Genomic DNA, 11,692 nt, shown 5'->3' with positions numbered 1-11,692 from the left:
GAATATTTTTTAAAATATATAAGTTATAATTTATTGATATAGAATTATAGATTATGTATTTATGTTTCTATTATTTGAGCCGGCTTGTGAGCTCGAGCCAGCTCGTGAGCTTTCGGTGAGTCGAGTTTGAGCTTAAGAAATAAGCTTGATTGCTAATTAGTCGAGTCGTGAGCCAAGCTCAATTTTTGTGAGCCAAATTTGAGCTTGGTCTAACTCAACTCAATTCCAGCCCTGTCTGAAATGAACTGGGACGTGAACACCAAAGAGAATAGAGACACAAAGAAAATAGATACGCACTACTTAATTAAGAGATCGAATTTTAGTTAAGAGATCAAACTCCGTGAATAATTAATTATTTGAGTTAAGTAAGATTTAGTCTTGGGTTTAATTTGTAGAATCTTCACTAACTCATTTCTCTCATTCAAAATCTTGGTTTAGCGATAGTTTTTATACTTTGCAACGAGTGTATTTGAGTTCAAAATTTTGTTAGTATTAACTACCAAATAATAGATAGAATCTTTAATATTATATGTATAAGTGTGACATAAAATAAACTTATAATATTTAAAATTAAAAACTATCCAATCTATCTAACATTCTAACTAAAAAAATGTATTTTATATAGCCTTCGTCGTTGATGCATCTCCTCTACCTCCAACACTGATAAAACAATGTGACAATTCAAATAAAATACCAATTAGTTTGCATATATAAGGTGTAGATGATATATTTCCCTAAATAAAGTAGTGATGAAACAACTGAAACTTAAAATATCATAGAAATCGGAAAAATAAAGCGGTAATCAAAGTTTCCTAATATTTGTGAAACAAAGTTATCCAATAATTCATGTTTTGAAGCGTTGCTAAGTCACTTTAAGAACTTTATACTGGTGAATATATTAATAATTAAAATCGTCTTTAAAAATATTTCGATCTCTATTTCAATTTTCGAAAGATAAAGTTAATTAAAATAATCTCTGAAAGATATGCGACTTAATCACGTTCGTCATTTCGTCATCTTTTTCGTTAAATTGGTTAACGTTTGCTGACGTGTGACGTTAATTGCCACTGTGACAGAGCAAGAAAAACGACGCAGTTTTGATTGAATGCACTCCTAACCCTAATGCATCGTCGTTTTGTGTCCAGAAGAGATTCAAAACTTTGCAAAGTCTCACCCCATCTCATAACAACTATCTCTTTATGTTTGGCTCCAAAATGTTTCGTTTCTCTCGAGCTATGTCCATAGCCTTTTACCTTTTATTCGAACCACGCCATCAACTTCTGTCAGTGTTGGTTGACGATTAAAGCAGAGTAGGTATCGCTACTGAAAACAGAGTTCATCATCTCTTGGAGTAACATTGATTGCAGAAGAAGCAATCGCGACGGTTAGAGGTAAGGATGAAAGCTTTTTTATAGGACTAGTTAATACTTAGATCCTCTCCTAAACCTACTGCAGCTGCACCAGTGGCTAACTCTGTTGAGACAATCAAAGAGACTAGTTCAGCCACTGCTAAAAAACTGACCAACTTTATGATCTTTGTGCCTACTCCAGGCTTCAAACCCCCAAGAAAGACTGATAAATAACTTTGATTAGAAATAAATGTATTATGTTTGACTTTTTTTTGTTGTGTGGGGGTTTTTTTTGTACAGGGCAATTGAAATTTCATTATAAACACTGTGGTTATCTGTGTAATTAAAAGTTGTATTTTGCCATTTTATTTTGGTCTAGCTTTCTTTTTAGGTTTGTATCCTCATGTAAAATCTTATAAATTTGCTATAGTGTTTATCCTTAAGACAATTTGACATTTAGCCTTTTATGGCAACACAATGCTTAAGAGTACTTTGACTACTGATTATGTTCATGGCTTAATATATCTTATTGTAACAGTGATTCTGATTAATTTGGAACATTTGATGGATAGTTTGGTCTTAATCTTAAAAAACTAAATGCAAACATCTATTATCATTCAAGGCATTCAATTCACTACACCATAACATATCAACAGAAATTGGTTTACTTGAAACTACATAACAACCAACAAAGGATCACATTAATGACAACTACCCCAAACATAAAAATTATTAGTAGTTTCAATGCTTTAACTTCAACTTTCAAGCTGTCCAGTCTCTATGCCGCCTTCAACCTTCATTCATTATAGTCACTTTCAACCTGCAAATCAGTCCCATAATCTTTCTTTGTTCCACTTTCAGCAACCCCTTGATAGTCATCATCATCAACCCACTTAAAGTAATTGTAGTGACTGCCCTTCTGCAAATTCAAAAATCCGAAAACAAAAAATTGAAAAAATACCCAACAACACAAAACAAGATAGAAAACATTTAACTTTTTACACAATACTCACCCGGTACATTGGACATGCATGGAATAGTCTATCTGAGTTCTTTGTTGTCCCAAATTTTTTTATCACAGCCTTCAACCCACAGAAACATGATTCCTTGTAAGTTTTTCTCTTGGTTCGCATTGAAGCGTTGGAACCATTACTGCCGTTCGACAGAAACGACACACCACCACTACGACCTCCGTTTGCTGCCTCCATCATCGCCACAAACTAGCAATTTCAAGGTCTACCTAGCATATGGCCCTCTGAACACGACTTATTTATTGTCGAATTTAGGATTATGGTTCAAATATTAAGGGACTGATTTGAATTATTTTAACATAGTTACCTTGTCACTTGTCAGCAATAACAGGGTACACGTAGGTGTTCGCTACGGTGGCAGTTAACGTCACACGTCAGTAAACGTTAGCTAACTCAGTGAAGGAGATGACGGAAGGACAAACGTGATTAACTCGCATATCTTTCGAGGACTATTTTGATTAACTTTATCTTTCAGAAACTAAAATAAAAATCGAGGTATCTTTTAGGGACGATTTTGACTATTAACTCGGTAAATAACCTAAAAGTCTAAAACATAACCTAAGGACATTTACGTCTTATCCAAAATTGGTTAACGAACTATTATGTGAACGGAACTTTCTTATAGTGTTAACTGTTAAGTAGAAATAGTCCAATTACTCAATTAGCCTCAATTGCGCCGGAAAAGAAGGATGGGGTGGTTGAGCTCTTACGCCGGTGCAGTCGCACTAGCTCTTGCTCCCACAATTGCTCCTTCTTTTCACTCCACACACACTCTTTTCTTCCAACAATTCCCAAACCATCTCTTCAAATGCCACACCTTTTCAACTCTCTCTCTTACTTATCGCAAGCTGTTGGTGCCTCCTCCGTGCCACGCGCTACGCGCTGCTGCACAACCTTCAAGGGATGATTATGATGATTCTGATTTCGTGGTTGTCAATTTCTACCATTTTGTGTTTATCAAAGATCCTCAAGCTGAAGTCACTAAACACCTTTCGTTCTTGGAGGTTCCATTTCATTTCCTTTTCTTCTTATTGTTACTATCATTTTTCTCTTTTACTTTGTTTAAACAGCTTTAGTTTTATCTTAAATTGGAGCATAGAAAATGTAGAATAATGATTAGCAGCACGATACGCAATGTATTGGTTAATAATGATGGGGAACGCAGCATGAAATTTCAAGTTGTTTAGTTTTAGTCCCAAAATTCATTGTAAGTCTGTTGACAGGGTCTCAATCTTGACATCAATGGAAGAGTTTATTTGAATGAACAAGGGATTAATGCGCAGGTTAGTTTTAATGCTTTATTTTACACAAATTCTGCTCTGTGCTTACTAATTTCTTCCAAGGGTTAAATTTTTCTTTTTGTTTCCTCACCAATGAACTTTGGCTGCCTCTTTTGAAAGCGGGGCTTTATTCGTCTATATGGAGGGACCGAGGGATTGATATAAGGATTGATTTGTCTAACAAAATAAAAAGTTAAGGACTGATTTGGTGATTAAAATTTGTTGAGGATTAAATTGTTCGACTAAAATTTCCTTGCGAAGTGATTTGGGATATTACTCTTTTTTTTGTTTCCTCATTAATGAACTTTGGGTGCCCCTTTTGAAAGTGGAGCTTTACCACATTTTGGGTCTATCTCTTTTCATACAATTGTTTGAGCTATTTTATTGATTGAAAATACATGCCACGGTTCTAACTATGTTGCACCATAAAAATTTAGTTGGCTTATTTCAGTGTTTACACAGTAGCCATTAGGCTTCCTGCAGTGTAACAGAGTCTGAGTATGTCATTCAATTCCACTGATGTAATATGATTACAGTTTAGTGGACCATCAAAAGATGCACTGAAATATGTCAACTGGTTGAGAGAGGATAAGAGGTTTTCAGATATCCTGGTTCAGATATCTCCATCGCAAAATGGACATGCCTTTCCAAAATTGAAGTTGCGGTATAAGCCCTCATTAGTACAGGTAAGGGGATATATGTCACAAAATGGACACGCCTTTCCAAAATTGAAGTATCATTGCTCTTTTCTTTTTCATCTTATTATTGTTTTGAAATCTCATCTACTTGGGGTTTCCCTATGTTGAAGCTTTAAAACAACTCTGTATGCTTCTCTACCCCAAGTGTCCCTATGTTTGGGATGAGTTAGGTGACAGTGGTTTTAAAACAATACTATCAACTTATGACTTCTCATTTGTTTACAGGTTGAAGGTGGCGTATCACATCTTCCTTTGCTTGATCCTTCAATGCGGGCAATACCTTTAGAACCTTCAGAATGGAGAAATAGATTGGAACCAACCAATAAAAATGATCTTACATCAAAAGAATATCTAAAGAGGAATTACATTCTATTGGATGTAAGAAATGGTACGGGTTCTACAGCACTTTGATGAGTATACCTGTATTTCTCATTGGAATTTTTAACTACCTGTATTTGCCATTCTTTACATACTATCTGAAATATTTATAGTTTTTATGGTTATAGTTTTGGGGATGAATAAATTAGTGCTGTTAATCAGGTTATGAGTGGGATATTGGACATTTTAATGGGGCCCAACGACCTAATGTGGACTGCTTTAGGAGTACTTCATTTGGTATGTCTCAACAAGAGGTAGGATCATTATTTGATGTCTTAATCACCTAATGTCAATGATTTAGTATTGATATGTTATCATGGTATAAGAGTTTTTTATTCATTAATCAGAGAAATAATATCATTTTTCTTTCCTAAACTTTATCTAGCATACTTCAAATTCGTAAAATATTTTTGTGCTAAGAGTTTGTGATTTGATTAGAACTGGATTAGAATCACTCACAAATACGATAGGGATTGAGGTACATTTACCTCACTGAATCAACATCAAGATAATGTTCAAAACATGATGGAAATATTAAATGAATATAAAACATTATAGGACGAATATTACCACCCTCTCTTAATTGACAAACTTTTTCAGTCTCATAGGTTCAGGTCCATAAATAAAAAATTGTCCCATAACCGTTGTCGGACTGATCTGTGCTGTACTAATTACTGAGTTGAATTTTAGCTCTACATCCTCAGTGTAATAAACAGTTGACGGCAGTATATAAATGCTGGGAAATGTATCTAAGGTAGCTTAACCAGTTGGTATCTTATGAAGCACTGGTTAAAACTTAAAAGGTTTCTATATCTGTCTGTCCATTGATACGTATTAATGTAATACACTTTCATATGCCTCTTTCAGATCTCTGCATCAGATCCTTTATCAAATGTAGATAAAGAAAACACAAACATATTGATGTATTGCACTGGAGGGATTCGCTGTGATGTATATTCTACAATACTAAGGTAATTATTATTTTATAGTTTCTATTCTTAATGTGCTTCTTTTTCAATATTTTTAACCTTTTATACGCACAATTTTTCCGCCTTTTTTTTTTGTGGAATAATTCTTCCGCTTTGGTATCCCTCTTTATACAATTCTACCTCTTTATACTAGTAATAGTATGTGAGCCCTGCCTGCTATATCTCCTTTGGATTAGGAAAACAATTTTATTTACGAAATTGATATTTCATCTTTGTTTCCCCATCTTTTCATATTAATTTCAGCCTTTTGGTTTGATGCTGTTTGGCAGGCAGCAAGGATTTCAGAATTTATATACCTTGAAAGGAGGTGTTTCTCACTATTTAAAGAATGAAGGTCCTGCAAAATGGGTAGGAAACTTATTTGTATTTGACTCTCGTCTCTCGCTCCCTCCGTCTGTGTACTATCCCCAGGCCACAACTGAAGCAGACATGACCCAAATTTCTGGAGTTGATAAGTTTGCAAAATGCTACCTATGTAGTTCAGAAGTCAGCGAATTGAGACATAGGAATTGTGCAAATCTTGACTGTAATTTGCTGTTTTTGTAAGACTCCTCTTTAACACAGCATGAGCCTGCCATTTTCCTTTGGTTGTTTATGTTTTACGCTCAATTCAAAATACAACTCATCCATGTTCAATTTTAACCTTTTCTGTTGCAGATGCTGCAGTCAATGTGTAAAGGACCTAAGGGGATGTTGTTGTTTGAGTTGCACTACTGCCCCGCGGCTTAGACCTGTTCTAATCGGAGATTCGAGATACAAAAAGTGGCACATCTATCGCGATATGGATTTGCAACACAGCATGAAAATTTCAGCTTGAATAGACATTTTTTTTATTAACCACAGCAGCATGCCATCATATAATTTCATAAGGCCAGTTATCTGGTGAGGATTTCTCTGCACTTCTATCTAGTTTCTCTTTATTCTTATTTAATTTGGTAATCTAGTAGGAACAACGCAAGTTAAACCAGTCAATATATTATGTGTATTTATCTGTTTTATCTCTTTTATTTTTCTCTTCTTACAGGATTGTAACTGTTTATGAAGCGTGCAGTGAAAAGCCATACTGCAGTAAGCTAATGTTGTAACATTATTGAAATTTAACCATGTAAGTATTTAACAGAATTTGCCAACGAGTTATAGCTCAAATGACATAGTCTCACCTCCTCACCTAGAGGTCTCGAATTCGAGTTACACTCCTAACTTTGAGGGAAAAAAATGGTATTCAACGGAATTTTGTTCATGTAAACGTGCTCTATTTTTGCTCAGTCAAGTTAGTCTTTACAAAGTTTCCAATTCGTTGTGCGATCTTTTTTAGCGTTGGACAGTTTTACATCCCCCCACACTAAACCATTTTCTGGGTTATTTTCATTTGTAATGAAAATAAAACTATACTTCATTTACAGAAAGTAATTATAGAAAATAAAAATGAAAACCTAAACCCTAAATCCTACGACGATCAACATGCTAGTACACTATCGTATCAATATGCGTTGGTCGCTTCTTACGTCCTATTTAGATGGAAAATTAAATGAACCACTGTGATATAAAAGGATCTTAGTATTACTCTAGAAAAGATAATTTCTCAATTCCTAAACATTTACTTCAAACACTAGAAATTAATTTGAGGATAGAAAATGGTCTGTCATTTGTTAATAGGTTGTTACATATATAAGGTAAGATATGAATCTCTAATAATTATTTAAACAGACAGGAGTAATTACTCCATGAACTCAGGCTGGTTTACAGTATCAATTTATTTATTACTTTTTCTTCTTAGTTTATAGCATTGTTTGCAGGGGAAAAATTGTAGAATCAAGTGAACATTTTATGGGCCGAATCCTCGAATTGCTTTGGACCGATTAACTTTCATTAGTTTGAGGCCCAATAATCAGGCCCATGGTTTAAACAGAAGCTCAGTGCCTCAGTACCCTTTCTTAGGCAGAGACACTATTTTCATTTCCCTCCATTCCAAAACAAAAGAGCGCCACAATAGAAAGAGAATCCGAAAATAGAAGCAAATGGCAACGGATCGCGTAGTGTGTGGTAGCAGCAGCGAAATCGAAAGAGGAGAAGAACAAGAAGAACATGACTCCGAAGCGAGGCTCTTGCGCGATAGGTTCAGACTCTCCGCAATCTCCATCGCCGAATCCGAAGGTAAAACCTTCAATTCAGTTTCCAAGCACTTCAATTGCACCACTGTTACTTTGTTTCAACGGATTTTCAACAGTTGAAACGGAAAATTTGAGTTCGTAATGATTCCCAAACTTTGCATCGCAGCACGTAAGAGTGGCATTGAGATATCGAAAGTCGTAGTCTCTTGCGTCGCTGATTTGGCATTTAAGTTTACAGGTAACCTTTTATCAGTTTTTTCCTTAACCGATTTTGTTTTAGCGGTTTATAACCAATTTCTGTTGCTACGTCTTACCTTTAGTTAGATATATATGCACCGTCGCTTTACAAATTTCACGGTTATTCAGTTGTATGCAAGGTCGAGAGATTTACATAAAACATGAAATGTAACCTGATTTGAATCTTAAAATCATCTGATTTTGTCTCAGCATGATTGACTTATTCAAGTTTTTAATATCAAAAAATTTTAAATCTAAAAGCTTAACCCACTTTTCTTACTAAATTGAGATGGATGCAAGACTCAACCACTAAGTCGTATGTTGTTGTTGTTGTTGTTGTTGTTGTTGTTGTTGTTAATAGCAGTTTAACCCTTACAATAACTACTTTATATCATAGGATAGCATTACCATCAGATACTTAGAATAACAGAATATCAGGAGTGTCCGTAAATATACAACAAAGAGTACTGAGGTGAGGAAAGTTTTTTTAGTTCATTACAAATAAAATAATTCACATTATTAGGAGGGTAGAAGCCTCAATTATCAATTTTTTTTTAATTTGCTTTTTGAGATCTTATAGTTCAACACATTCAATATTTTAATATTTCAGCTAATAACTGTCTAGCAACGCTCACTTCAATTAATGAATTAAGCTAATATGTTTTATGAGCAGAGGGGCTGGCCAAGGATCTTCAGATATTTGCACGGCATGCGAATCGTAAATGTGTGAACATGGAAGATGTCATACTTTCTGGTGAGTTTCATCATCTGTGACTGGTTTTCTGGGTGGTTGACTTGTTCTTTTTCTAAAACACAAAAACTGTTTTTGTTTGCAGCTGTATTCTTTAATCTCATATATTTTGGTTTCATTCAGCTCACCGAAATGAACATATCTCTAGCTATTTGAGGAGTTTCTCCAATGATTTAAGGGCCAACGCATCTGAAAGGAAAAGAACGAAAGAGATCAGGAAGAATGACAAAACACCCATCTAATGCACATGTCTGAAGTAAATATATAGTACCATGAACATATTTGATATTCTTTTTGTAAATTTTGGCCCCAAATTCTGCATAACTCTGTTCTTGTGTTAGTACAAGAACATAGCTGCTTTTTCTTCCTCCCTCCCCTTTTCTTACCCTTTTCCTCTTTCATCTTCATGCTCTTGTACTTCTATTAGTACAATGGAATCTACAAGTTTCACTTTTGATATTTCTGCAGGAAGTGGATGCTCTAGAAGGCTAGAACATCATCATATTAACCACTTTGTAAAAGGTATATAGCCTCTCCTTGGTAGTAGGCAATGTACTTAATGAGCTTAAGATTCGATTGCATAAACACTACTAAGATTTTTCCTGGAAACTTAGTGTACGTCTAAATTTTTTGGTGCTTTTAACTGACACTGACAATTGCATATAAGGACAATGCAATGATGCACAAAGATAAACTTGGTGTATCATGCATTAAAGTAAATTAATGGTATAGATCTTAGCATATATATTATATATAATAACTTCTAATTCTACACCATCACATTATCTTGATTCATGGTGAACCTAGTTTAGCTTGATGCATTAAAGTTATTATCAATATAAAATTAGTTGATAGTATCATCACATCAGTGTTAGGTAGACAGAATAACCTTCTACAAGATGCTTCAAAATATGTGGCTAGGGCCTGGTTGGTAATAATAATAATATATGAAGGAAGAGTAAAAGAAAGAAATACAACCGAGACATAAGAAAAAGGTCAAGATTTATCTCCTTGTTTAGTATCATCAAATAGAAAAAGGAAGGACATGAAGGTCATTAAATACAGAGTGATGTTAATATTGATATGCATATATAAGCATATTCCTAATCTTCCTCCTAACTTTTAAACAAAGAAAATAAGCACAAGTCTTTTTTGTTTAGAAATTAGGAGAAGAATTAGGAGGATGTATAAGGAGAATTTAACATTGTTGTTAACTAAATTGTATCTATGTTGCGAGTAGCCAAAGAAAGGAGATTCCTTCCTTTCCACCCAAGAAGAGAATGATGGAGAAAAATGTTACCCTATGAATAATACCTTCATCCTCTTTATTTTTTTCCCCTTATTCCAATGTGCTTTCCTGCTTCACTTTTCTCTTTTCATCCAAAACATACGATGCCGTATGCTAAACAGAACCTTAAGCACAACCACTTATCACATAATCATTATTTCTTTTTGCTTCTTTTTAAAAATGACAGATTGTTAAACTGATGCAATAGCCTGTGAAACACTTTTTGGATGGTGGAAGACATGTTTGTCTAATGGAGCTTTCTCGTGTGTCTCCATTTTGTTGATATTTTTCTTAATGCAAATGTACTAATCTAGCTCCTTTCATTTACTCGTTGTTTGGTTCAATGGAAAGAATGAACGAAAAAATATGTGGAAGCGGAAAATAGTGAATTTTGGACATTTTGTTTGATTGTTTGAGAAAATAAGAGAAAAAATTGTGTTGGATTTTACTCTTATACTAATTAAGAATATACACATCATTTAGGTTAAACTATACCAGCTGTTTTAAGGTTAGATAACAATGTGTAATATTAGCAAAAAGGTAAATAATCTCTAATATAAATGATATTAATGGCGCTGTTTAGTGCTTTCACTATAAGTTGTATTAAAATACATTGAGTTTTGAATATGACTATGTAAAATAATTGTTTTGAAACTATAATTCACAATTAAAGGGTAATAGGAGACATGAAAAAGTTGCAAAGCATCTGAGGAATTAAATAACTGTTTAATCTAAAATATTTCTGTAAATTAAAAAATTGAGAAACGTTAAATAATAAAAATTATTAAATTGTATTATAGTAGAATCATTCCTTATTAAATTACCTTTAATATTATTTAATTATTCAAATTAATAATTAATGTGGAAATAATTATGAAAAAAGATAAATTTTATAACCGAAAGAATTATACACTAAAACAACCGTTTTCACACGTGGTGGAAGTTTCTATTAATCCAATATACAAATGGCGGGAAAAAAATTTTCATGGTCCTATTTTTGGCATTGCGCGCAGCTCAATGTCTGAATAAGAATCTTGAAATTTGAACACTGCATTCATTCTGATACACTCAACCTTAGAAGGGACAGTGTGAGACAGACACATGGAAAAAGCATGTCTGGCTGCTTCATCACTAATAAAACAGTGTGATGATGAATATCATACAGAAAAATATAACACTGTTCACTTTTGGCACTTTCTTCTTTTGTAAATTGTTATCCCTATTTGAATGGATGATGCATGAACTCCAACTCTTCAAGTGGTTCCAAATGGGTTTTATATTTGTGATTCATTTTTTTTATACAAAATTATAATTGACAATCACTACCATTAATAATCCTCTAATATAAGTTTGTGAAGCTCGTGTACTTTTAGTAGGTCACACAAACTTGTATTAGATGCTTGTTGGTCAAATTGTTTATAAAAGTGTAGTTATATAGTGTTTAAGCCTAACATCTATGAAGAACTTAAATAACTATCTATTTTAAATTCTATATAAATATATAAAATTTACTTTATATAATATAAGTTTTATAATTCATATTCCATATATTTTTTTTAATAAAAAGTTATAGACTCAAC

At 33.6% G+C, this 11,692-nt stretch overlaps 2 protein-coding genes across 3 annotated transcripts; both read left to right on the top strand.

The window, feature by feature from the left end:
- Positions 1–3,042: 3,042 nt before the first annotated feature.
- Positions 3,043–7,733, top strand: LOC107463616 (rhodanese-like domain-containing protein 8, chloroplastic). Of its 2 annotated transcripts, XM_052252459.1 has the most exons (10): positions 3,043–3,384; positions 3,604–3,663; positions 4,197–4,346; positions 4,584–4,746; positions 4,899–4,990; positions 5,604–5,707; positions 5,995–6,267; positions 6,383–6,607; positions 6,750–6,830; positions 7,522–7,733. In XM_052252459.1, exons 1-8 carry the CDS (start codon positions 3,070–3,072, stop codon positions 6,540–6,542), a joined length of 1,317 nt encoding a protein of 438 aa, XP_052108419.1. In that variant the 5' UTR covers positions 3,043–3,069; the 3' UTR covers positions 6,543–6,607; positions 6,750–6,830; positions 7,522–7,733. The 2 variants fall into 2 exon arrangements, with proteins under 2 accessions (XP_052108419.1, XP_052108418.1); XM_052252458.1 differs by lacking the exon at positions 7,522–7,733 and having other exon boundaries at positions 6,750–6,965.
- A 10-nt stretch (positions 7,734–7,743) lies between these two features.
- Positions 7,744–9,066, top strand: LOC107463482 (protein MHF1 homolog). Its single transcript, XM_016082277.3, has 4 exons — positions 7,744–7,879; positions 8,003–8,074; positions 8,747–8,827; positions 8,948–9,066. Exons 1-4 carry the CDS (start codon positions 7,744–7,746, stop codon positions 9,064–9,066), a joined length of 408 nt encoding a protein of 135 aa, XP_015937763.1.
- Positions 9,067–11,692: the final 2,626 nt, after the last annotated feature.

Source organism: Arachis duranensis, chromosome 8 (genome assembly GCF_000817695.3).
Source record: "Arachis duranensis cultivar V14167 chromosome 8, aradu.V14167.gnm2.J7QH, whole genome shotgun sequence".
Classification (NCBI taxonomy): domain Eukaryota; kingdom Viridiplantae; phylum Streptophyta; class Magnoliopsida; order Fabales; family Fabaceae; genus Arachis; species Arachis duranensis.
This window is presented reverse-complemented; position numbering and strand designations above follow the sequence as displayed.